This window comes from Vidua chalybeata, chromosome 21 (assembly GCF_026979565.1).
Source record: "Vidua chalybeata isolate OUT-0048 chromosome 21, bVidCha1 merged haplotype, whole genome shotgun sequence".
Lineage (NCBI taxonomy): Eukaryota > Metazoa > Chordata > Aves > Passeriformes > Viduidae > Vidua > Vidua chalybeata.
Genome location: NC_071550.1, coordinates 5,418,986 through 5,445,792, shown reverse-complemented (window position 1 = coordinate 5,445,792; position 26,807 = coordinate 5,418,986). Strand labels below are relative to the sequence as shown.

At 51.4% G+C, this 26,807-nt stretch overlaps 1 protein-coding gene across 2 annotated transcripts; it reads left to right on the top strand.

Moving 5' to 3' along the window:
- The first annotated feature begins 25 nt into the window (after positions 1–25).
- PTPA (protein phosphatase 2 phosphatase activator) lies at positions 26–25,924 on the top strand. Of its 2 annotated transcripts, none has more exons than XM_053962385.1 (10): positions 26–148; positions 2,184–2,284; positions 3,449–3,535; positions 8,445–8,570; positions 9,312–9,429; positions 10,899–10,998; positions 11,859–11,983; positions 12,480–12,580; positions 17,060–17,167; positions 22,189–25,924. In XM_053962385.1, exons 1-10 carry the CDS (start codon positions 124–126, stop codon positions 22,261–22,263), a joined length of 966 nt encoding a protein of 321 aa, XP_053818360.1. In that variant the 5' UTR covers positions 26–123; the 3' UTR covers positions 22,264–25,924. The 2 variants fall into 2 exon arrangements, with proteins under 2 accessions (XP_053818360.1, XP_053818361.1); XM_053962386.1 differs by lacking the exon at positions 26–148 and adding an exon at positions 424–585.
- The last annotated feature ends 883 nt before the right edge of the window (positions 25,925–26,807 follow it).

Below are 26,807 nucleotides of genomic sequence, written 5' to 3'. Positions count from 1 at the left end.
GTGTGAGAGCCCCAGGAACGACAGGGCCGGGCGGCGTGCCCTGCTCAAAGATGGCCGCCGGCGGCTTCGGCGTGCGCGGAGGTGGGAGGTGAGGGCGGCCGGGCCGGGCCGGGCTGCGGGAAGATGGCAGAGAGCGAGCGGCGGACAGGTGAGGAGCGCCCGGGGGGCTCTAGGAACCACCGGGCTGTGGGCTGCGTTCAGGGCCTCTCAGGAGCGTGCTCGGGGCCGGGGAGCGCCGGTACAGGGCCCCACGCTCCGGGGGTGCTGGGCCGAGGGCGCCGGGCCCGCGTTGCGGGGGGCGGTGGCAGCAGCGCCCGGCCCAGGGTGGGGGAGGAAGGGGGCGATTTGCTGAGGGTGTGAAGGACCTGGGCCCCCCGAGTCCTGGCACCACCCCAGGGCGAGGTTGGTGGTCGGGACTGAGCCTCTGGATCGGGGATCCCTGTGACCCCCAGCCCGGTTTTGTGACTGGTTCTTGTGCGGAGCCTTTGAGTCCCCCTCCTCACACAAGCCTGAAAGTGCCTCCTCTGTCCAAGCTGTATTCTCGCCATAAAGCCGACCCGCCAGGCTCCCGTCTCCATCATACCAGTACGCTTGGACTCCTGTGTGTTCATCCCAGAATACTGTAACCCCTGCAGCCCTCACTGTTTCCTTCCTTGAGTGTTCCTCACCAAGAGGAATTGCACAAAGTTTGGGTCAGAAGCAGTGATAGCTGAGAAACAAACGCAAAGAGAGGAAAGGAGTTCTGGTAATGGTAAACACCCAGATCAGGACACTGCCCTGGGATTTGTGTGTCACCTGTACTGATGGACACATCAGCGTTTGCCTTTTCACTCCTTGGGAGGTTTTCATTGTTTTCATGTTATAAACTCTTAAAAGCAGAGCTCCATTGGTGTGGTGCCAGTCGCTGTGAGTTGTGTGCTGAATTTTCAGAAGAGAGACACACGTGTCTTTAATTTAAATTCTTCACATGTTGTTCCTCTCATCCTTCTACCTGGAACTTTTGCTGTAACTTCTGCAGCAGTGAACTGAACATTGCAACATTCAGGGCAGGAGATGAGGCTGAATCTGTTCATGGCATGGGAAATGTGAAAGGCAGAGAAGTCAAATGACTGTCAAAGGTTGTATGACAAATCTACAGCAGACTCTGTGTTGTTCCTGGGACTTTGGATTCCTTTTAATCTGATCTGCCTGCTGGAGAGCATTGTGGAAAAGGCTGCTGATGCTTCTGGGTGGTGTTTTCTATGTAAATGCACCTGATGATATTTTAAGGAGTTGGAGTTTGGTGTTGTTTGTTAGGGAGACAGTGCCTGAACTGGCTGGGCTGTGGACAGCAGCTGCTGGAGTGTGTCAAGGCAGCTGGTGCTGCATAAGTGTCTGCAGCTTTTCTGGGTTTAAAAAGGTGAACTGAGTGACTGTGGCAGAACTCATAAATTGACATTAGTGCCCAGGTTCCTTGACAGTGCTTTCTGCATTGCCTCTTCCTATTAAAAGCTGCACTTTCAGGAGCATAATACAAATTACTTTAAATCTCCTAGAACTTTTTTGGTTCTGCAGGTTGGGCCCTGGGTTCAGGTGCTGGGGAAAAGAGCCCCTCTAATTCATTAGCAACTCACATTTGCATTAAATATTGCATCTAAGGCTCTGAGAGGGCTTTGAAATTAAATGATCTTCACAGCTTTCGCCTGGAAGAGGCTGTGTCCCATCATCCCCCAAGTCCTGGTGCTGCATGGACCAGAGCTGTGGCTCTGGGCTGCATTTATTGCACTGCTCCAGCTTGTTCATGCAGGAATTATCCTTTCTAGAGGAATGAAGGTCAGGCTTAACACTTAAAAGCAAGGCAGAGTTAGTTTGTAGGAGAGCTCAGTGCTTCAGCATGACCTGAGGCTTGGCTGCACTAGACAGAAATAATTAAACTGTTGCTTTTGTTATCTCCTGCACTAGTCTCTCTGTCTGAATGGGAAATGCATCTTTAACAATGAAAACAGACATAAATGCTTCTGTCTGAAGGCTTGCAGTGTCCTTAGGAGGATGTTGGTGAGAAGGACTCGGTGAGATTACAGCCCAGCTGGGATGGATTTGTGTGCTTTGTATCTCCTGAGAAATAAAGCTCATTACTAAGAAAGAAAAATAGAAGATTTCTCCTTCCCCAGTGCCTCTGTTTTACCTCTTTCTTGCATCTCCAGGTGCCTCTGAGGAGGTGGCTCCTCCTGTCCAGCAATGCTTCATGGTCCCCAAAAAGGAGATAAATGTGGTTTCCGACATGGCCAAGTGGAAGAGATCTCAGGTATGACTCTGGGGACAGGAAATACAGGGAAATGCTGCTGATCTTTTGGTGGCAGCCAGGTGTGGTGTGGGAACAGCCAGGAAGTAAAGGAGGCTTGGGCAGAGAATGGGAAATAATTGAATTTGTGTTTTAAAGAAGAAGAGTTGGTGCTTGTTTGTAGGAAAATTACTTGGCAGTAATGATTACTGCTCCCTCCCAGCAAGCTGGATGAGAAGCTGGTGACTGTTTCATCCTACCTGGCCTGTACTTTATAACCAAACTGGATTTACCCAGCCCTGTTTGAGCTCACCTTAAATGGTTCTGCTGCCTGGCCCTGGTGGCACCAGCCTGGGTTGGTTCCTTCCCACTGTGCTGTTCTGGAAAGGACTCTAGAGCTGAGCCCTTCAATTTCCTGGATAATTTTTGTTTATGGCCTGTGTGGAGCTGGTGGAACAAGCAGGTTCTCCCCTCTCTGCCTTTGAGGGATTGGGGTGTTGGCCCAAACTTATCCCACCTCTTAGGAGCAAATTCTTGCTTGATGACTGATGTGAGATGTCTTGAGAGAAACTGAGGTTATAGGCAGGTGTCAAGCAAACCTCTGGGTGCAGCTTCCAATTTAAGTCTCCTGGGTTTAAGGACTTGCTCCTGGTCAGGATTTAGGCAGAGAGGGAGAAGTGGCAGTGTGCTGCTGTGGAGCTGCACTGGAGATGATGCTTCCAGAGTAGCAAATCTAAAGAGGGGAGTGAGGAGCTTGGGCTGTCTCCCTCTTCCCTTTCATGAGCATGGGGGGATAGTCCAAGGGGGAAAGGGAAGGTAACAGCACAGGTCTGGGAGGAGCAGTGCAGAGCATAATGCCTGGGCACAGCTGAGACTTTGCAGAACTGAGGAGTTTGAATTCGACCTGATGGGAGCTGAGGGAATGATTTTGGGGTCAGTTTGAGCATGTTTAGGATTCTCCTTTCTGTAATTTTCGCAGCAATGCAATCGCCACCTGCCTTCTGCTTCTGGGGCTGCCAAAAAGAGCAGTAATTTCACAGCAAGCCCTGCACCCCCGGGTGTCTCCAAGGAAGCAGTGTTGTGTGTTGGGAAAGATTCCCTTGGGGTGCAGGATGCTCCTGTGCTGTGGTTTGTGCTCTGACAGACCTGGGCTCTCCCTAAAGCTCTGCCCTCTTGGTGTTTTCACAGGCATATGCAGACTACATGGGCTTCATCCTCACTCTGAACGAAGGCGTCAGGGGCAAGAAGCTGACCTGTGAATACAAAGTTTCAGAGGTAGGAGAAGAGTTTGGATCTCCTTGTTACTTCTTTTCTGCCTTTTTTCACCCTTTTTTTTTTTTTTTTTTTTTTGGCTCTACAGTGAATTATTTCCTGGGTGAGGAATGAATTAGTGGCTTATCTGGGAGCTGAGGGAGATTGAATGTGGTTGGGGATGCAAATGTCAGGGTGCCATCCTCCCCTCAGGATGCAGAGAGTCTGGATGTGCTTGGTGGATGAGAAATTGAGCAAGAGGGCAGAAGCTGGTGGGGAATCAGTGATGCTTTGAAGATGTGATACTTCCCTCCTCGTTGCAGGCAAAAGGCTGGAATGTCTGTACCATTCCTGTCCCCCAAGTGGTTTTTCTGTAGGAAAATCTGTGGGCAAACCACTTCTCTCCCTGTCCCTTGTTGTTGCTCAGACTGTGTTAATTGCACCAATCTCCTCAGCCCAGGCTGTAGCTAAGTTGTGCAAGCTCTGGTTGGACAGTTGTGACCTCAAGGTGTGTCACTGGCTGCACCTGCCTTGCCCAAAGTCGTGCCTAAAGTCCCGGGGCCTGCAGAGCTCACAGGGATGCTGGGTTGGGCTGGGACATTTCAGGGGGCCTGAGAGGTTTAACCTGTGGGGCAGGATCTCCCCTTCCAAGGCGTTAAGCAGAAAGCACTTGGTTTTCCCCTCGCATGAAAGTGGCTGTCACTTGTCCCTGCCTGCTGCCATAGCCACTTTTAATGGCTGTTCACCTTCTCAGGACATAGTGGAGCCAGAGAAAGGGCAGGCACCCTCAGTAGTGTCACTGCTGCCCCGAGGGCTCTCTGGGTGCTGCCAATCCACAGAGCACACATTGGCCACCAGCTTTGCTTCCTTGTTGCATGCCGAATCCCCCTCCCTTGGTCTGTGCTGCAGTGAGGAGATTCTTGGATACAGTTTTACTGATCACGGCTGTGCTGGAAAGCTGGGAGATGTATAAAGATCTAGGCAAAATAGGCAGCAGACTGGGCCTTGTGTTTATAGCTGTTCCTTCTGGTGTGGGAAGGCAGCTGATGGTAGTGTTTAATCCAGTCTTCATGTTTAAAGTACTGTGTTGAGTCCAGCCTTCCCTTCTAGGAGCCAGTGTGTGAATGAGAAACTCCCCTGTAGTTCATGGAGGGGATCAGGGATAATGAGTCTCTCCCTAACAGGCTTTGTGCCCCTCTTTTGTTCCTTCAATTAAGTAGAAACTGCTGTCAAATGCTGCTCTTGCTTTCTGCTGTTTGCATTTCACCTTTGAATTTTGCCTTTGTTGTGATCTCGCTTGTTCCCAACCATTCACAGAGCACTTCTAGGGAAACAAAGCATTAAAAATGAACAAAACAAAGAGGGGGGGGGAAAACCCAACCTTCTCCGACAAGCCCTTTGAGCTGTCAGGAAAAGCTGTACCAGGGCTGTGTCTGCAGAAGAGCTCTCTTGGAGTGAATGTTTTCCATCCATGGTCCCAGTCCAAGTAACAAACAAGAGACACAATCCCAACTGCTTGGGAAGTGGCAGGGAACAAATCTCATTCCTTGCACACTGAGGAGAGCAGAAGCTTGTGACTTGAGGCACAGGTGGAGCATCCCCAGGGTTGTCTTGTTGATGAGGTTGCTTGTTCACACAGGCTCCTTTGTAGATCAAACTGCTTATCTGTGCTTTTAAAGGCTCAGCCCCTCGTGGCCTCTTCTTGCATCTCTGCTCAGCTTTCTTCTCTTTTGCTGTACCTGCTACCAATGTGCTTTTGTGCCATCCCATCTTCCTCCCTGATCAAATGCCAGGGACACCTTCCTTTGGCAAATGACCTCCTGAAATCCTTTCTGCTGAATGCTTATCCACTCTGTGACTTACTGGTATTGCTTTGCCATGGAATAAAAAAAGGAAGTATGGTCCCCTCTGCTTTGAAAGAGGCAGCTTAGTGGTTTCCAGAGAGTGTGTGTTGATACCAGCCTTTCTGCTGGATCCTGTTGGGGCTGAGTCCCCTTGGAGACTTGCTGAGCTTGCTCTGCTCCTACTGACACATTGTGTGGAGCTGTCCAGGGTTTGCTGCAGGCATCTGACAGGCACTGATAGCAGACTCTGGCACAGACACCGTGTCTGGCACAAGGTTGTGTGAGTGATAGGCTGTGACCTGCCTTCCCCTCCTGGAGGGAGTGCTTTCCACGTGGGGATCCATCAGCAACTTGCTGGGGCTGCAGCCTGGAGCAGTGACTTGGATCAGAGGTGCAGTGCAGTGAGGAGGACGAGGTTAATTTTTGCCATGCAAGGAGCAGACCTTCCTGTCAAACAGCCCAGTGCACTGGGGGAAACTGGTCGGTCTTGTGGCTTGCTCTGCTTCCAGGAAGGAAGTGGGGGAAGCAGCAAATGCTCTGATTTTAGCAGCTCCCCATTCTGACAGGGCCTGAGGAGCCCATAGGGGGAGAGTTGGTTGCTGTGGGCAGCTTTGGCTGCCGTGATGCCTCCTCAGCACCTCTGTCTGCCTGGCCTCTGCTCTTGAGAGCTGCTGACAGGTCTGTGCTCCGTAGGAAGCCCTGTGGTTTGCCTTTGGGACCGGTGGCAGACTCAGGGTCAAGGAGATGCAAAATCAGCACAACGAGAAGAGCAAGGAGAGCAGGGGGGAGGCTGCCCTTGCTTTGATCACTGGAAAGGTAAAGCAAAAATAGAGCTTAAAAACCCAGCCAGGCAAAACAGGCTGCAGTGGTGCTGATGGCTGTGTTCCCATAAGCTCCTTTCTCCCCCACAGGGGTCAGCCCTGGATGTATAGGCTTCCTCTGCTGGACAATGAGAAGCTGCTTCTTTTAGTTACCCCCTTTTCAAAGGGCCTTGAGCCCAAAATGAACCACAGCTCTTTAATTATTTATTGATGTGGCTGAGCCAGCAGCTGGGTCCTGCTCTCCCGTGTTCAGTGGGGCTGGGCTTTTAATCCCTTTAAAGCCAGCGAGTGGGGAAGGGAAGGTTGGACTCTCTGCTCCCCAGGGAAGGAGCTGGTCCATGCCAGCCATTTATCCAGGCAGCACCGAGTGCTCGTGGAGAGGGTTTGAAATACGGTGGCTGCTCATAATGAGCTGCTGGTGCCGGCGGATAAATCACCAGCACGATTTAATTATTTAATGCAACCCAGTGCTGGGGATGCTGTTGCTTAATTGGAGGGGAATGCAATAGCCAGGAAGGAGTAGGGCTGAGTCCAAACGTGGCCCAGTGCAATGGGAATGTGTTTGATTCCTACGGTGTTTTGGGAGCAGGGAGCTGAAGCAGAGGGGGCTTCGGTCCACATATGTCTGGGGCACTGGTCTGTTAGTGCCTCCAGGGTCACCCAGAGCTTTTTAGGCTGTCTTGTCCCTTTTTTTTTTGTGTTCTCAGTGTGCTCAGGTCTTGTCACAGCCTCTGCTCTGGCTCAGTGACTAAATGTCAAGGCCCTGGGTTGGGAGGATCCCTCTTCTGCTTGTTCCCACTGGCTGAGCCCTCCATGTCTTTGGGGTGGCACCTCAGGAGTCACTGTCTGTGGGAGGCTGTGTCTGCCATGAGACCCTTCCCCCCAGGAGTGACCTGCAGCTGGTTCAGTGGCAGCACAGCTCTGCCATGCCTGGCTCTGCCCACCCCCTCCCAGTGGCACTTCAAGGGCTGGAAACTTGCTGGGCTCTGCTGTTTCCTTGTCCTCCCGACAGCAGCGTGAAGAATTGAACCACAACCCAGGAGACCAGCCAGCTTCACACGGTCGATGCCTCCAGCAAAGTCAAACCAGCCGCCGCTTCTGCTGTCCTCTTTGTCCCCTTGAAGGAGGAATCCCCTCTCGAGACAGAGGAGCCTACATTGCCCGGGGCCTGGCCAGCTGCTGTGGCGGCTGATGGCTCTCCAGCTGCTTGGAATCAGGCAGGGAGAATCCCAGAGCCTCTGGCAGGCTTGACCAGTTGTCAGCAGAGCCTCCTGAAACTGTCTGGAGCTGATAAAAGTGCTGCCTGTGGTGTTGCCTCTTGGTATGGGGGGTGTAGCTGTTCTCCAGCCATTTGGGCCAGGCAGGGAGATGGTGTGCATTGGCCAGCTCTGGTCTGACAGCACAGCTGGAGACATTGTGCTATATCACCTGCTGCACCTCTTTTCCTTCCACATGGGTCCCTCACTTCCAGTCCTGGGTGTGAGAAACATGGCTGTGGTCTTGTTGTTCTTGCTGTCTTCCCATCAGCTTTGTGTTTGAATTGAGACATTTCTCTGAGAGCTGAGAGTTTCTCATTCCTGATGAGAGCACTGGTGGGCTAACCAGGCTGCCTCTTCTCCTGGGTAGGTTGTATTTTGCCACATGCAGTGGGTGTCCCTGGGCTGGAGCTGCCTGGTGGTCTGGCTGGTAGGAGTTTGAAGCAACAGGAATCATGCTGAGAAGGTTGACTTGCTGTACAAATGTGTCGTGGTTTAACAGCATATCCTGGCTCCTAAGAGACACTTCAGGACAATTATTAGAGCCATGAGAAGGGCCTTTAAATCACATCATCAGCCAATGGTGAGGATGCATAGCACTGTATATGTGCTATTCTTTATCCTATGGGGAATGCAGGACCCTTAAGATATTGAGCCTGAGTTATTGTGTTGAAGGTCCCTTACCTGCCTTTCAGTCCTGTGAGGGCTGCTCTGCAGCTCTTCTCCAAGAGATTTTGCAGCATGGTGCTGTTGCAGCTCATGGAAGATTGTGTGGGTGACTGAGGAGTCAGCCTCAGGCTGGGCTTTGTACTGGACTGCTCTTCTGCAGGGAAGAATGGTTTTTCTGTCCCCTCTGCATTTTGAGGAGGATTGGCACAGCCCGTTTCCACGTGCCTCTCTTGGGAAGCATGGTGTGGGCTTTAATGACTCTCAGTGAGGGGAGAGATGTCAGAGACTGAGGGACTGCTCTGTTTTATGTCACTGTGACCCCTCACCCTCTTGCTCTCTGTAGCCCATTGAAAAGCTGGTGGCTCTGCTGAACACCCTTGACAGATGGATCGATGAAACCCCGCCAGTGGATCAACCTTCTCGCTTTGGGAACAAAGCCTTCAGGACCTGGTACGCCAAACTAGACCAGGTGAGCATGTCTGTGCTGTGCAGTGTTACCTGCAGCTCCCACAGAAGGGCAGTGTGCCCAGCAGGGGTGGGGGAATGGCTCTGTCACTGTGTGGCAGCCAAGCAGCTCACAAAGGAATTACTCAGATAAGCCTTGAAGGATCCACCTCTTGGCACGCATCACTTACCATAGACTTGGTGCTATCTTTTCCTCTTGTGAGAGCATATGGGCCATGTAAACGCTCTTGGCTGAGTATCCAGGTTCTGGATGAGTCAGAAGGGCTGTCAAAGCCCAAGGAATTCCTCTGCTTTGTAACTGCCCACTGTGTCACAAAATGAGAGAAATATCGGGGAAAACTGCTCGAATTCCTTCAGCTCAGAGCACTTGCCCTGCACCAAGCTCTGGAGGTGGCACAGCCCCAGTCCCAGCAGCAGTGACCTTGCAGCTGCTCTGCTGCTCTAGTGATGCTTTTGTCCCTGGTGATGGCTCAGTGGGTAACTGGTTCAATGTACTTGGGTGATGAGGCTTTTCTGTCCTACAGGATGTGTATGGCCTGAATAGGTCTCAGGACAAGCTCTCCCTGACTTGTTCCATCTCTGGAGATGACTTCTCCAACAGGAGATTTTGCTCCTCTCTCTTGCTTCCTCCAGGCATTGCAGGGCACTGTTGCAGCCCTCACGCTGTGGCAGCATCTGAGCACAGGGTGCCTTGTCCCTGGGGATTGTGACAGATCTGTGCTCACACACACCCTGTGTCTTTCAGGAGGCAGAAAAGTTGGTGTCAGCAGTGATTCCCAAGCATTTGGCTGATGCTGCCCCAGAAGTGGCTGTGTACCTGAAGGAATCCGTGGGGAACTCCACCCGCATTGACTATGGCACAGGTACCTGGGCTTGCACGCTGGCCAAGGCTGGGTTTGTCAGGAAGGGACCTTTGGAGTTGGGTGCTGTATTTATTTAAATATATCATTACCACTATTTTTAGGGCCAGCTTGAAATGAACACCTTCTTTTTATGGCCCCCTCACCCCTCTGCCCTGTGTGGGCTGTGACTGGGAGCTGTGCTAGAGCTGTGACACCCTTTCACATCTCATCCAATGAGATGGGAACCAAGTTGTTCTGGGATGAGCTGTAGGACGTGCTTCACTGCATGCAGCAGTCCTGCAGCAAGCAGTTTAAAGGATAAAATATGCTGGCTTGCATTGGAACTAGAGTGAGAGCCATGTTCATGTTCGGTGGGAGGTGTCCCTAGAGGGACATCATAATGGTCTGGTGGTCCCTAGAAGTGGATCACTGCTTACAGAGGGACTTTGAAATCTGAAGTTAGAAGCACCTGAGGACATACTGAATTGCTGGTGAAGTAACCACACAGGCTTCAGTGAGAACTAAGTATAGAATTGTCTGCATGCTCTGCTCCTCTCTGGAGGATAGCTGTGTCCTCACCAAAAGGCAGGAGAACAGGATGCTGTGAGTGCAAGGAAACATGACTTTGAGCTTGGGCAGGGAGAGGAAGAGGAAGCCATGGGTAAAAGCTGAAGGATTGGAGGCTGTGCAGTGCTGGCTGCGGCTCACTGGCACCAGGGGGAGATGTTGTCCTTGGAAAGGCTGGATGGAGTTTGGTCAGCTCGGAGAAGGAAATTCAACCTCTCCTTCCATCCAGTGTGTCCCAAGCCAGGGGCCCATGTCCCAGCTCACAGTGTCCAGACCATGGGTGCACTTTGTTCCTACACTGGGAACTGCCATCCACACCTTTCTATAGTGTGGATCTGCTGATCTTGTACTTTCCCTTCTTCCATGGTCCTTCCCACTGAAAGACATTTCTGGGTTTGCTGGTTGTTTCTTTTCCTTGCTGTTAGCTGGAGGGCCAGGTTGCAGAGGCTTAGCCTGAGATCCCAGTACCTTCTGGGACAGACTGTTCCTGGCAGTGTTGTGGGATCAGCATCCTTCCAACACAGAGATATTTTTGTAGCAGGAGGAAATCTGTTTGCTTGCAGATGTGAGGTTCTCTTGCATCTCCCAAGAAGATGACTCTGCAGTGCTCCACTTCCCTTGCTTTGCCAAGCTCCTGGGAAAGTCCCTGCCTTGCTCCCAGCATGACCAGTTTGAGCTGTTTTCCCTTAAGAACTTCTTTTCTTTAAGTTAATGATCACCTTATGAATGTCTAGAAGGTATAATTTGGGTGGGTGCTGCAGGGGGATAAAATATTGTCAACTCATGGCATTAACGATGACAACAGGGTTGAGAGGGAACTGTGACTGCTGTGATTGCTGAAGAGCTGTTGTGGTGCCCACAGAAAGGTTGTCCTGGGGGCCAGAGACACCTGTGTCATATCTCTGCATGTCTTTTTACTCCAGGGCATGAAGCTGCATTTGCAGCCTTTCTCTGCTGCCTCTGCAAAATTGGTGTGCTCAGAGTGGATGACCAGATGGCCATTGTCTTCAAAGTATTTAACAGGTGAGGTAATGGGAGGAGAAGGGCTGGAAGTATTGGGCTGTCTGGGGGGAAGGGTAGAATGGGAAAGCTGAAGACAATTTTAGACATAATTAGGAGCAGATGTACATTTTAATGGCCTGTACACTGACCCATTATAACTGTCTCAAAAAGAGGAGATGGCCCCTTGTCTTCAGAGGCACTGTCCTCCTGGAAAGTTACTTTAGTGGAGCACAAGTTACTGAACTCTGTGGGTGAGGCTCTGTGCTTTGTGATAGACAGGAGTATCTGATCAGAGGCTAACATCTCTTCAGGCATCAAAAATAAAAAATCTATGCAACTGGCAGGCCTCCACTACTCCTCTAGATGTGTTTCCAGCTCAGGAGGTAGAGTTGATAGGATGAAACTGATGGAATGGGTGTTTGGAGTCCAGGGATCTAATCCCAGCTGTATCACTGTTTGGTGGCATGGAAACAATTTCCTTCAATAGTACTTCCAGCTTTAATTTTCCACCTGAAAAGTGGAAGTAGTGGTTGCTGTAAGGTAGAAAACTCTGTGCTCTTTTGGAAGTTGGTGAAGGGATGCGAAGTGTCAATGTTTACAAATAACAGCGGGCGTGAGGAAGGATCTGCACTATCATAAGACTTTGCAGATAAAATAAACCCCTGCCCCTGGGTTTCTCTGTGCATTTGGTGTTAGGTACCATCAGGCTGCTTTCTATGGCAAAAGAGCTGAATATGTATTCAGTGAACTGTGCTGTATGTGGGGGTCCTGCTTACGAGTGATAAATTGTGTCCTTTCCCCAACTGGTTTTTCTTGTCCTCGCAAAAGTCAAAGAACAGGAGAAGGCCTTGCCTTACCCTTCCTGTTCTCTTTGGTCTCAGGTACCTGGAAGTGATGCGAAAACTGCAGAAAACCTACAGGATGGAACCTGCTGGCAGCCAGGGCGTGTGGGGCTTGGATGACTTCCAGTTCCTGCCTTTCATATGGGGCAGTTCCCAGCTGATAGGTACTAATAAAAATCTTGTGTCCTGGCTTACCCTCTGCCCCATTTGTGTAGAATGTAAAGATGGTGGGACTTGGGGCTGACTTTTAAATTCAAATATGTCAGATTTGTGTATAACACAGCAGGAAAGTTTGGGGCTTGGATTTTTTGTTTTACCTCAGTGTAAAGCTGAGGTAAAAGAATAAAAGCTGGTTGGGAGATAGAAAGCTTCCTTTTATAGTACTTCAATCTTTATTGCAATGATTGCAATTAAGCTTTTTAAAAGGAGAGTCTTGGTTTTGGTGCTAAAAAATGCAATTTCTGCTCAGTGGAGTTTTGTTCCTGCAGAGGCACTGGAGTGGGAGATGAGATAGAAGGGAACAACTCTATGCTGCCTTTTAAAGAGCTCTCATGGGAGGGTTGTGCTTCTGGGTGAGGGGCAGCACACCACCTGGTTGAACTTGATCTCAGGAGGGGATTGCCATACAGGTTACTTTCTGTTGCCTCTCACTCTTTTTAGACCATCCAAGTCTGGAGCCTCGGCACTTTGTTGATGAGAAGGTGGTAAATGAAAACCATAAGGACTTCATGTTCCTGGAGTGCATCCTCTTCATTACAGAGGTGAGGAATGGAAGGTTTGTCCCACAGGGACATTCTCTTGACATTAGATACTTGGCTCTGGCAGTGGTTTACTCTTCCTCCTTTGCCTGTTTGTTTGCTCTCATGGAACTGTGCAGATGAACCATTGTTGCATGGCAGAGGTGTTCTCCTTGAATGAGCTGAGACAGGGATGTTGAGAAGAAAGTGTAATTAAACTGGATGGGCTGTGGATTGTAGTTGAAGGGAGCTGTAACAAGTGCAAACAAATAACTTTGGATCATCACTTGGATCAGTCAGTGGGAGCTTGCATGGAGAAGTCTGGTTCCTGTAGATACACTAGGAAGATGAAGTAGGAGCTGTGAAACTCCCTTCCCTGCAGCCCTTGGGTGCTGCCTGGCAGCCCTGGGCCTCCCCTTGCTTAGGGCAGGCCCCCAAACCTCTGTGCTGCTCTGTCTCCTCCAGATTCTACCAAAAGAGTTGCCCATTAAATGCACCTTATTTGCAGCTGACCTAGAGCAGGGGTGGTGCTGAGATTCCCCCAGCTGGCAGCGCTCTCAGGACTGTTTCTGCTCAGGCACTGCAGGGCCCTTTGGAGAGGGGCAGGTGATCCTCATCTTGTTGGCAGCCCTGGGCTGTTTCTCAATGAGGGAGCTCGTGGCTTGCTGCCTGCAGCATCAGTGGAGGATTTGGCCGTGTTTCTCCCAGTTCCCTCACTGCACAGTCTGGACAGGGAGAGCAAGAACTACCCGCTCTGTTGTGGTGAGGGATTTCTTGTCTCTGGCAAGAGGAAGTTGATGGGATTAATTTTGAAGGACAGAGTGCAGTTCTTCCCTTTTGTTCTGTTCACTTTCCCCCTTCCTCGCCTCTCTAATTTAGTGATTAGATGGGAAGGGAGGTTACAGACTATGAACTTAGCCTTTCATGTAGGAAATCTTTATAGGAGCCTTTGGCCCAAACCCCAGGAGGTGCTGTGTCAAGTCCTGCTAAATCTGGTAGGGTTTGTTGGTACTCAGCACCTCACAGGGTTTAACCCTTAATGCCAAGATAAATCATACCATGGGTAATAAAGAGGTGCTGGTAGAAGAGATCAAGATGAGGACAGGAAATCAGGAGCCAAGATGGTCAAAGATTTATTTTAGTTTAGGCCTCTGTGATATCCAGACAGTGCACTGACCTCTTAAAAAACTTACATCTCTTGAAATGTGTGTAGAAGATTCTGCAGCGCCCAGTTGACAGGTGATGTTTAAAATACCCAGCACAATCCTGCCGCTTCAGGTCACTCTGCTTCTGCCTGCAGAAAGTCAGCTTTTTAGTAGGCTTTTCAAATAAATGATTTGAGTTCCTTTTCCACACATTTGTCGTGAATCGTGGAATTCAGTGTTTCTTCCGAGATCCCCAGTGCCACCTGGTGGCAAGGAGCCCTCTTGGCCCTCCTGCCGTGAGCTGAAAGGGACGGCAGCAACCTGCATTACCAAAGCCACGGTATATTCAATGCATCTCCGTGCGGGTTACTGCTTCACTTTTATGAAGATTTTTCTTTTAAATCTTGAGTTTTTTCCCTCCCAAGCACCCGGGAAGGCCGTGACTGCCACTAGGGGGGGCGAGGCAGCCTCAGTGCCCTCCAAATGCTTTCTCTCCAAAATCAACAACAAAACAAAATAGCAGGGAAAAAAGATAGAAGGGATTAAAGACTTCAATAAATGAACGATATTGTTTTCTTCTCAGCTTGTCATCTGGAAACAGCTCTCCTTTAAAGGTGTTAAACATGTAACAAACACCACAGCAGTTCCCATAGTGGGTCTGGTACATCTTGCCGACATGAGAGCAGGTTTTGTTTCAGACTACAACTGAGGAAGGTTGTTTTCTGTCAACTGAGAGAATATTCTCTTGAGCAGATACTGTTCTCAGCCCCCAGGTGATGTTTCAGGAATATGAATATATGCTGTTGTGGTGTTTGCCAGGCATGTATTTAAACCTCAGGCTTTTAAAACAGCGGCAAGATGATGTCCAGGCTGAACCCACCACGGCATCCTCCTTAGAGGAGCGCCCAGGCACGGCACTGAATCTTGCATGAGCTGACCTGATGTTGGGAAATCTGCAGGGTGGGTTTGGACCTGAACACATGCTTCTGGAACAGGGTGAGGTTTGTAGAGCTGGCTGGCACTCGAGCTGTTCCCTTGCTGCTGCCTTTGCCTTGACAAAGGGGTGTGTGTGGTACCTGAAAGTGTGAGGATGAGGAGGGTTTGGGAGCATCCCTATGGAGCCTGCCACACAGGGGCTGTAGAGGACAGTGATGCAGGGCTGCCTGTGTGTGGGCAGAGGAGGGGAGCTGGGTACACCCAGCTGTTGTGGGAGATCAGTGCACTTGCCCAGATGCTCCTCTGAGAGCTCAGGGCAGGCAGCAGGAATTTCAGCTTCAATCTGGCTTCTAAATTTGGGAAGGGAGGGCTCGGGTTTCTGCTGGAAGGGAAGGAGCTGACAGGAAAGCACGGCCTCAGCCGTCCCCCTCCCCCCTGCACTGACAGAGGAACCATTTACAAAAGGCCGATTCTCTTGGGAACCGAGAGGCAGGAACGCCACGTCTGTGAGTAATTTCCTGCTCAATATGGCTGCTCTGACTCACTCCGTTCCCCTGGGGTCACTGCGGGACTGCAGCGCTCGCCGCCTCTCGCTCTCCCCCCCAGCTCTCTCTCTTCGCCCTTTGTGGCTGGAAGGAGATGGGTTTTTTTTCGGTTCCCCTTCTCATCCCTCTTATTTTTCCCGCTCCAGCTTGAAACCATAGCCAAGCCATCCCTTGCTGGGTGTCTGGGTGAGGAGGGCCACAGTGGTGGCCGTGCCAGGCGTGAGCGTGGGACTGGCAAGCCGTGCCTGCCTCCTTCGTGCTCTCTGGCTTGGGAAGGGGAGAAGAGCGCGGTGGTGGTGGCTGATGCCAGCTGTGCCCCTCTGAAGGGCGGTGACACCAGGGGAAAGAAGGCTTGGCGTCAAAACTCAGGCAGCCAAACCTCCTGTGTGGGGAGGGGAGGCTCTGGTGGAGCTGCCTGGCGCAGAGCTCCCTGGCAGCCGCTGCTTTGGGTGCCCACCGGTGCCAAATCCTGGCGCTGGGTAACGCGCCGGCGCTGCCAGGGAGCGCCGTGCTTTGTGTGTGTGCACGTTTCATCTCATAGCCACGAGGGAAGCGTGTGGCGGAGGGGACAGGGAGCGGCTCATCTGTCATCCCCCAGCTCACAGGAACCTCTGAGGGGAAGTGGAGATGCACCCGCGCTCTCCCGGCACCAAGCAGCGCTGCAGACTCGCTTCCCCTGCTGCTCCAGCCCCAAGGCCAGCGGGTTTGAAGCACATCGCCCTCCAAACAGTGAGGTTTTTGGGTCCTCCCACCCTCTCCCTCTCTTCCTTTCTTTCTCTGCTGCAGGCTGGTGTCACACAGGCATTGCAGAAAGGCAGCAGCATTTTCCCAAAGCACATTGATTGGCCCTGCTTGCTTTTTTAGTGAGCAGAGAGGTTGTTTTGGAGGCGCTTTTCCCACCCTCTCTCCAGGCCTGTGCGTGCATGGAGGGAAGGGGTTAGTTGTTCGAGCCCCAGGTCGGGAATGAAAGTCCAAAAGATTCCTCTCTCCCCACGCTCCTCTTTAGCGTGAGCTTCGGCCTTGTGGTTTCTGATGTCATGGGAACTTTGCTCAGTCAGAGTGGCTGTGTTGTATTTCTTTTTCTCCCTGAGGGTCTGTTTTTGTTCATGGAGGAGAAGGAGAGACAACCACCCAGGGAATCTACATGCAACTGCCCCTGATTGCAGCTTCCCTCCTGCCCTCCCTCCTCCAAACCCCTTGCCCTGGGAGGAGAAACAGTGGAGTATAAAAAAAAAAGAAAAAAATGTAAAGCATCTACTGCAAGCCAGCAGCTTGCAGCTCTGGAGCCAGTTTGGAGTGCATGTCCCCTCTGCTCCTGCTTCCCCTAGAGCCCTCCTCAGCTAGAGGCAGGTGTGGAGTGGGCTGTGGACACAGAGCTGCTGCCAGCCTGCACTGCCCTCTGTATTCAGGGAAGGCAGTGATGGCTGTCGCTGCTGCTTGTTGTTGATCTGAATGGGGAATGAGTCATTTTCTTGGAAAGCCCAGCAGTGCTGCACTGGGAGGTTTCTGGGTAGAATAGGAACAGCGTTGAGCCAAGCTCTGCTGGGGGGAAGAACAGGACTTATGTGGGGCTTTTTTAATACAGTCATTAAAAAGGGAGGTGTGCAGAAGGAGGTCTGATTAGGAAAGCATAGCAAGAAAAGGCTTAATTTTATCAGGGAAGGAGGGGAGCTGGATTGCCACGGGTTCATGTGATGTGGCCACAGCAGGAGGGAGCATGTAGGGAGGGGGGGAAGACACAGTGAGGTGGCTGGTGCGTGGGTCACTGGGCTTGGTGGGAATGTTTGCTTGGAGAGAGTGTGAGCATGAGTCACTGCTGGTGCACGAGCTTCCTGGCTGGCCCGGCTCCCTCAGCCCTGTGCTTGGGTCTCTTTCAGATGAAGACAGGCCCCTTTGCTGAGCACTCCAACCAGCTCTGGAACATCAGTGCCGTGCCCTCCTGGTCCAAGGTCAACCAGGGCCTCATCCGCATGTACAAGGCAGAGGTGAGTGCTGTGGGCAGGGGGAGGCTGCTCGGCCACACACCTGCTCTCCCACAGCACCATGGGTCAGCTCTTGTGCTGCTCCAGGTGTGGGGACCCCATCACAGCCATTTGTTACTCCTTGCTGACTGTGGCTTGGGAGCACTTGGCTGTTCAGCTGCTGCTGGCTTAAAGGAATCTCCTGCCTCGTGTTTGCCCCAAAACCAATCCCAAAGTGGCCATTCCTTGCACACATGACTTTTGCCATGTCTTGTCTTACCATAGTGCAAGTGCAGATCTCCAAATTACGGCCAATGTCTTGACCTCCTTGTTCTTCTGGTCCACTACTATTTTACCAGCTAGAGAAGACTTATTTTAAATTACCACCCATGTTTCAAGACCCCCAGGGCAGGCTGAATACTTCCTACTGATTTACCCTTTCTACAAGCCCCATCCATGCCATGTGCCAGCCCAGTGAGACCACAGCCACCTCTCTGGTTTGGCCATCCTCCGCCCACCAGCTCTGCTGGCATTGCCCCAGGCTTTCCTGGTGAACCCTGACCTGGAGAACAGGGCAGTTTTGGCTCTCCCTTATCTTCCTTCCCGCTCAAGCTAACCCTGGGCTTGAGGAAGTAGGACAGGAACCTCCAGAGGGAATGGTGTTGGCTCTGCAGGACACAATGGCTGCACTAAAGCGCTGGAGGAGCAGGGATGGTGCAACTCCTTGCTGGCACTGGGGGGTGGGGACTGGTGGTGCCTGAAAGAATGAATCCCACACCCTACAGTGCTGCTGGTGTCAGCCATGCTCCTGTTGGGAGCTGGGACAAGCTCCTGTTGCTGGGACACACAGCTCTGCGGGCAGCTCTCTCAGGCCCAGCGCACAAAGGGGTTAACTGTGCCGAAGGGCCGCTCCCTCCCCCAGCCCTTCCTCTGCACTGCACATCCTGTGTTTAGGTTCCAGGCCACATACCTCTCTAATCTGTGAGGTGTCACTCCCAGGCCCGCTGGCTCCTTCCGCCCCCAGCTCAGTTTTCCTCCCAGCCTCCAAAGAGGAGAAGTGGGGCTGGGGGCCGACCCCCTCGCCTGGCTGCTCCTGGGAGGGGTGCCCCAGGCTGCTCCTTGGAGAGGGGGCTGTCCCTGGGCTGCAGCTCTGTCACAGGGGCTGGAGACACTGCCTGCTGGAAAACCCTGAGCTGGAGGCTGAGTTGTGAGAGCTGAGGGGTCTGAAGGGGAGACCGCAGCACTGTGAGTGCCTTTAAAGTGAAACATGAGTGTCTTAAAACCTAGAGTTTCAGTGTGGTCTGCTGCTGCCTCAACAGCCTTGCCGTGGTCATTCCTTTCCTTTGGATCAGTTCCTTCACAAGCTGGATGCTCCCCTGGCATCCCACATTCCCTGGGATGTTGATGTTCTCCTGCCTGGTACCCCACATGCCCTGTGCCATGGTTGCTCCCAGCTGTACATGGCTGGAGGAGCTTGGCAGTGATGAGCCCACAGTGCAGTGCACACATTCTCTGATGTCTTGGGGCCACCATGTGCTGGCAGATCTACCTGTCCCCTGCCTGGAGAGAGCACAGCTTGGGGATTCTCTAGAGACTGGGAGATTCTTTGGCTCTTCTATGTGCATCCAAGATATGGTCTTTTCTGAAGGCCTTAGTCTGTTTTGAGTAGCAGGTGACTTTCTGTGTGAAAATGCTGGATCCAGTATGGGTAGGTTTCTAGAAGTATCTGAGATGTAGCTGTGTCAAGGGGAGAATGCACAAACTGCTAGGAAATGGTATTAATGGTACTAATTTTGGCTAAAGCGTAGAAAATACTGAATCAACCAAAGAGCTTTAAATGTAGGTTTTTTTCCTCAGATAATATTTGTAGGTCTTAAAGGACTAATCCTAAAAACATGATTCTTGTGCAATGTTGTTCTCTCTTGCCATGGTGTGGAAGTTGTGTTCACCTGGATAGGCAGAGGAGAGGGGGCACTCCTGCTCAGGGGTCCTCAGGGTTCTTTACAATAGAGATATCTTTAGATATAATCTATTCTGGGGAGTTAGCTAACCTGATGCTGGCTCAACCAGTTCCTGCCTGGCTTGGGAGATGACAGGGGTGTGGATGTGGACATAGTAGCATGGCTGGGCAGAGCTTTCAGTTATGGTGTGCCTGGCCCTGCAGGTTACACCAACATTTGCAACTGGAGGATCTCTAGACTGATTTTCTGGGAATGACACAAGGTTAGGAGTCACTTAACCTTCATCCTTTGCAAACTGAATCCGTCTGGGTGTCTCAGGCCAGGCTCAAAGTCACTGCTGGAAACCTTGTCTCTTTTCTGCTGGCTCCCAGCGTATTTCTGCTCTCTGTGTAGCCTTCACCAGTGCAGTCTTTCTGCAATTAGCTACTGCCAGCATTAGCAGAGGAGAAGTCAGCAACACCCCTCAAGTACTGACATGGATCTTTGTCCAGCTCAAGGCAGGCAGCTTCTGTGGCAGAGCCTGAGGCGTGTGATGGCAAAGAGAAGGAGGGTTTGGGGTTGTGGTGTCGCTTTGTCTAACTGGCAAATTGAGAGCAAGATTTCAGGTTTTATTTGTTTTCCCCTCCCTTCTCCCTGCCCCTCTGATCACCCATTGCAATTGATCAGGTGAAATCAGACACTCAGCTGGAGGCTCCTGCTCTGTAACACTCCTGGGGTGGCTGAGGAGCGCTGGGTGTCGGACAGCACTGACCAGGACCGGGACTGAGTGGAGGCAGCAGCAGAGGATGAGGTCACTTGCTAGAAACAGACCAGGAGAAATCCCACTTGGTGGGAGTGGGGCAGCCCCCAGACCTAGTTAATCTAAAAATCACTCCAAAGGCTTTATCTCTTCTCTTTCTCCTCTATGGGATGGCTTTAAACAGCCGACAGAAAGCTCAGGTGTGTCTGTGTGTCCAGGAGCTGTGGTCTGGATCCAGGCACTCCAGGGCAGATGAGCAGTAGACTGAAGACAGTGTGTCTTCAACTCTGTGTGTTTATGAAATCCCAAATGTGTCTATTTATAATACAATGGGTGAAGACGTGTTTGCTTGAAAGTCCATGGGCTTTTCTTATTCTCTCCATCAAAGGCAAGTGAAGAAGTTGACAGAATAGAGTGTGGTTAAAGCAGCAGCCTTGATGTTTTTCCCCTGAGCCTGCTTTTGAGTCTCCTGACCTTTACTTCTCTGCAGTCAGTCAGGAAATACTTCCCATTGTAACTAATCTAGTCCCAGTTCCATCTTTAAAGGTTGGACTTGGTGCATGAATCTACTCCCCACTAAGTCCCAATCAGACCTTCAGTGGGATCAAGATGGTGGCAAGAAGAAATAAGCCTGAAATTGAGCTAGTCTTGGGTACAGTTTCATCCACAGCTGATGCAAGGAAGGCTGTGTTGCTCTGTACAGCTGATAATTCAGTAAACTTGTGCTAGTCCTTCTGAATAGAGGAGGAGAAATTTCTTTGCTTGTCTCCTCTTGAGCTGGCAATGTGTTACATGGAATGGATACCCCTTCTTCCCACTGGTGGTAAAGTCTCTTCATCTGGAGCCCAAACCAGTCTGGTCTTCCATGGGACTCCTTGGAACTAATTGGGCTGACATTTTGAGCTGTCAGCATCTCCAGTGTTCATTTCTCTCTGCTCTCCCCTCATGCCCGTGTTACCCAGCCCTGCTTCCTCTGAGAGTTTGTCTAAGTGGTTGTGTGGAGAGACAGCAGCAGCTCTAAGCATTAGGAAGCTTTGAAGGTGACGTGCCCTGATGCTCACGGGACTTACTTCTTGGTGCCTTGCCATGGAGATTTGTGGTTTTCTGCCTGGCTCTTATTCCCCAGGAGTGGATACAGCCATGCTGTACTTTCACCACCTCCAAACTTGTTTGGCTCTGGTGTGCTGGTGCTTGGAACCAGTTGCCTGGCCTCTGGCTCCAAAGGGATTACTGTAGGCCTGGGCTTCTGAGCACTAATCTTCCTGCTTGCCCATGATGACAGCACGAGGGCAGGGTGCCTGTGCTCAAGTCCTGCCTTGGGGTGAGAGCTGTCTGCAGTACACGGCTTTCTCCCCAGTCCCAGAGTCTCCCCTGCTGCAGCAAGTCCAGTTTGGCTCCATGGAGAGCACAAGACCCCTTCCCATGGAGAGTTGTAACCATGTCATGGCTGGTGAACACGCACTGCTGAGCTCTGTGTGATGGAGTGGAGCCTGCTCTGTGCCCTCCATGAGGTTTGGGCAGTCTGAGTCTGCTGTGACTCAAAAACCAGAGCTCTGAGTGGCTCTGCCAGGCAAGTGCTGGCAAACTCTGACGTTATTGACCACAGTCCATGGCCTTCCTGCTGTTGGCTGGTGAGTGGAAGGGGCTGTGCCCTTGCAGCCCTGCTCACCCTATGAAGAGCCTGGGTGTAGCTGCAGGAAGCAGCTCTGAGTTAGTCTGCTTTGTAGTGGATCTGTGTGACTGACCTGTGATCCATTACCCTTCAATGGGAGGTGGGAATTTCAGGGGTGAGGGGTTGTTAGAAATAGGATCATATTTTAAACTATGGCTGCAAAATCACTGGTGCTTGTCCATCAAAGACTTGAGAGTCTGGAATGCAGTTTGGGCAGTGCCTTGCAGCTGCAGAATGGTGCCTCAAACCCAGAGTGTGGGCACTGGCCTGGGGGGGAGAGTCTCTCTCTGCAATGTTGTCCTCTGCAGGGGGGATTCTGCAGTTCTTAGTATTTGTAGGGTGAAGCTCTTCAAAGACATCAGCTTGAGCAAGGAGAGTGGTGAGGGAGAAAACTGCTGACAGACATGCTACTTCTGCTCATGCTCCAGGCCTCCCCATACTGAATTTCAGTAAGAAAAAGACTCTGGCTAAAGGGAAGGGGATAGGGTTATGAAGTGCTGCTACTGGCCTGAGAAGCCTGATTGGAATGTGGAGGGGCAGACATGGGGCTGATCCTCTGCCTTTGTCTGAGCTGAGTGGTCCTGAACCCTGACCGGGCAGGATGTGGCTCAGGCTGTGTGTGTAAGGTGGAAATGTCTCCTGAATTCACCTCTCTTTATCTCCCCTCCTGCAGTGCCTGGAGAAGTTTCCTGTGATCCAGCACTTTAAGTTTGGCAGCCTGCTCCCCATCCAGCCTGTGACATCTTAAAGGAGCCCGCAGGAAGAGCCGAGGCAGCGGAGGCACAGCACGGCGCTCTTCCTCCTCCCCTCACCCCTCCTCACCACCCAGCCCATCCTTTCCTGCACATCCTCATCGGCAACCACAGATCCAAAGCACTCGCCGGCCTGGCACGGGAGATGGGACCTGGAGCAGCTCCTCCTGCACGTCCTCACCCTGGGGACGTCTCGCCAGCGGCCGAGCTGGGGCCGTGCTGCTCTGCTGTGCCGCATCCCTGCTGGGAATGGGGATGGGTTTGAGCAGGGGCTCCCCTGCAGAAAAGGCCCTCTGCTTTGCTTCCCAAGAGAAAGGGGTGTGGAGGGGAGGAAGGCACATGTGTATGTGTTGGGCAGTGGTAACTGCAATTTCCCTTTTGAATTTCATTGGAGTTTCCTGTTGCTGTTTGCTTTGGGAAACGACTGCGACTGCGCGGGTTGAGGTGTGAGCCTGTGCGTGTCTGTATCAGCCAGCTCTGCCTGCACTGGAGATCTGAACTGGAAAAAGGGAGTTGTAGGGAGTGCCTGTGGCTTGTGGAAGCCCAGGGTACTGTATCTCCCTTTTTCTGGGTAAGGAAAGCACCCTCTCTCCACCTCTTCTGCAAGGTTTCCTGGGTCTTCCTTTCCCAGTAGCACCTCTTCTCTTGAGTGAAGCTGGGAACCTTCTGGGCTGCGGGCGTCTGAGCTGGCTCTGGAGCTGGAGACAGGGTCTCTGGAGGGACCCAGCTCTGTGGGAGCAGCTATGCAAAGACACTGCTCAGGCCTTCTCTTAATTGGCACAAACCCTGACACATTCACACACATCCATAACTGGGTCCAACCTGCCCTCTGCAATCCCCGTGCTTTGCTGCTCTGGGGCTGGGCTGGCCTCAGTGGCACAAGGTGACTGTGGTTGCTCCTGCTTGGTCATAAATTGTAGTGACAGCCCCATAGCAAAGGGATTTCCCCACGAAGCAGCACGATCCCCCAGCTCTTTGAGGGGGCCATCCCTGGAGCACAGGCAGCATGAGGGGGCAGCATGTGGCTTCTCATTAATTTATATACTCGCGCTGGAAACAAAAAGCATAAGTAGCCCAGGACAGCAGGTTATACCTGGAGAAAGCTCTTTCCCTTTGTCCTTCCCTGCTGGTGTTGCTGTGCTGGACCTCAGGCAAGGGAACCACACTTGCAGTGCCAGCAGCAGCACTGTGTTGAAGACAGATGGTCTGGTTCACACCAGCAGCATCACTGGAGGGCAGAAAGGGCTGGTGCTGTTTTTGAGATGAGCTGTCTGTCCACAGGTCATGACCAAGCTGGTGCACAGCTTTGCAGTTGCAGTGGGGATGTTTCTTCTTGGGGTTCCAGGCTGGGTGTGGCAGGGACAGAGGCCTGGACTGGTGTTTGCTGGGGATCGGGAGCAGCAGGAGTCCTTCCTCTGGCATTCCTGCAGACCATGAAGGAGCTGCCCCCAGCCAGGCTGCTCAGCTTTTGCTGCTTTACTGCTGGGGTGGGAAGAGGAAACATGGTTGGGATTTTTTTTTTTTTTTTTTTTTTTTTTTTTTAATTATTTTTTCATTATTTTTAACAGATCTACTCACTCCTTCTTGTAAAGGTTCTTGCAGGTACTCAGGGTACTCTTACTCAGAGTAAGAAAAGAGTCTAAGTTAAGAGGTGGTGAAATGTCCACAGAGCTGAAGCAGAGCTTTCTGGCACTGTTGCTGTCCTGTCTGCTCCTGGCTTGGCCCTGGGCAGGGGTTGGGGGACAAGGAGCTTTTGACCTGCCTGAAACAACTCTATAAACTTGTATTTTAAATGAAAATGGAAGACTGGGGTTAAGTCTTGTTTTACTCCTAAATAGGATGTGTTTTGTCTTTGCTTTCCAAATGGATCCACTCCTGGAATGTTGCTGGAGATCTGGGTGCTTGCTGGGACTTGATGAGTCCATCTTCAGTGGAGCAGCCTGTGCCTGGAGCAGAGACTCACGGTGTCTCCACCTGTGTCCCCTCACGTTGCTGTGTCATTTGGCAGGTGTCCCCATATTTTAAATGACTGTGCAGCATCTGGCCAGCAATGGCTGAGCAAAAGCCGCTGGTTTTATCTGCCTGAGGGTCGGGAAAACATCCCTCCAGGTTATCTTGTGGAAGTGAGGCTTCCATGCAAAAGGATGAGTGGAAATTTTGACATTGATACGTGGGAGGGCCTCCAGGAATGTGGAATACAGCACCAAAAAAGGGTGGAGAGGTGCTTCCTTCCCCTGCAGCTGCAGCATTGCTCCCTGGGACAGTGTCCCTGGGCTTGGGACCTGCGGAGGCGGTGGGAGGAGGCTCACGCACAGCTTTGTGTTTGTTGTTTGCCTGAGTCTGCACATCTGTCCTGCTGGGGATTTTGGGATGTCAAACAGCTAATTCTCGTTTGAGTCTTATCAGCCCGCTTGGGATGTGCCCCTGTCACGTGGCAGCCACTTGCTTTGCCTCCCTCCTGCTCCCAGTGACATTCTCCACGGGCTCAGCTCCTGCCCACGCACGTGGCAGCACCCAGGGCTACTCCATGTCTGAAGCAGCACTTCCCACCTCCCCCTGTGTTGTAGGTTTAATTAAAGTTTCTGTGTTTTGCACTGGTGACTGTGTTGGTCTCTCTCAGACTGGCTTTGCTCCTGCTTTGGGAGCAGAGCCAGCAAAGCCAACGGCCAGAGCCTTCGGCACAGGGAAGAGGCCTTGTGGACACACTTGCCATGTCGGTGGTTGACCTCGTGCTTGCACTAAAATTGATTCTTTATTTAACTGCATGATCAAGTACATCTTTGTGTCCTTCCAAGGTGTCTTTCTGTTGTATTATGTGGTTTATTTATTAACTTTTTTGCTGTGTCCACCTCCCAACCCATCTGACGTTTGGCAGGTAGGTGATGTGCAAAGCCTGATCCCAGGCCAGCAAACCTCTTGAAGATCTTACTCTTATAACCAAAGGATGTTTGAGCCTTGTTTCTAAGGCACAGTGAGAACTGGAACCTTTTCCTTCAGGTATTTTTCCTGTCCTGCTGTAGGAGCTGACTCAGGACTTCCAGCATCAGTGTAGTTCAGCAGCTTTGTTGGACTTACAATAGACCTGGATTAAATTAAACCTAGACCTTCTCACAAATGGTTGGAGGTAGTGTAGCTGTGCTTAGCAAATGCTCCTTTTCTTGTCTCTGGGTTACATCTTCTCCATCAACACAGGCCAACTGTGTGAGTGTGTGTTGCTAAAAGCAGCAGCAGTGTGGAGGGGTGGATGGTGAGCAGAAATGTCATCTTGGATCACAAATGTTTTCTTTGAAGGCACTTGAATTCGTCTTGAGCGTGTCCCTTGGTGAACATGACGTGCAATGAAGGGGAAGCAGATGTAGCTTGGGTTTCTGGCCATCTTCCCCCTCAGCCCACTGACAAGCCATTTTTTTTTTTAATTTAGTTTTCAGAGCTGGATCTTTGGGGTTGCCATACGTAGGCCAGTTCATGTTGCTGTTTAACAGCTGTTGCCTTTGCGCGGGGTGCGTTTCGTGAATCGCCCTCAGCCTTGCCCTGTCTCTTCTGCCACAGCCCTCCTTTATAAATGATGGCTTATGGCAGCCAGTGATGAAGTAAGAGTTGAGAGAAGCAGCCTCACGTGGAGATAGAAGTAACAGAATAAAAAATAGAAGTACTTGATGATTGTTGCTGTATTAACTTGTCCCTGGTGTGTGGCTCAGTTCCACTGTGCAGTGCTGGGCTTCTGTGAGTGGATAAACAAAGCAGCCCCCACAGCAGGACCTGCAAAATCTGAGTGGGCACTTGCCAAGATGAAGATGCACTTTGTACCCCAAGGACCTGATGCTGAACCACACAAGAGCCCTGGACTCTGCACTGTGTCCCTGCAACTGCACTGGCTTCCTGAGAGAGGGAAGGAGGCAGAAATGGGTTGGAGGAGGTGAAACTGGTTGTTAATGATAACTGCTAAAGTAACCTGAACTCTCCTGCTGCCAGCGTGCTGGTGGAAACCTTGTACAATTGAGAGGCTCACAAGAATCCTCTTGCTACTTCTACAAGGACTCCCCTGGCTCAGAGGTAGAATTTAGCAGGGCTTTTGGAGGTCATTTCATGCTCTAATATCCAAGAGGAGATATCTTCATCGTTTAACTTTGCTTCCCCTTCGGTGGATGAGCACTCTTGCCATTGACATTGGAGAAAACTCCTTGAACATCCTGGGGACGCACAGGGTTTTGTAAAATTGTGCCAAACTTCAAACTAGGATGAGCCAAATTGAAAAAGGGCTGTCTCCACATCAGATTCAGTGAGGGCTGAACCATGACGGGCATCATCAGCTTGGAGATAGGCTTGTTCTGAGGAGCACAAGGCTGTAAGCAGGTTTTGGAGGTTAGAAAAGGCCTTTCAGGGGGTGGAGTGGTTGCTTCTGCTTGCTATAAAAAGCCTGGGCTTGGGAATGTCTACATGGGCCGGCTCTATGCAGGGCATTAATGCAGTTGTCGCTAAAATTGGAACGAGTCCCTCCCCATGTTCCCAGTTGCAACTGTAACACTGATAATAAATAACA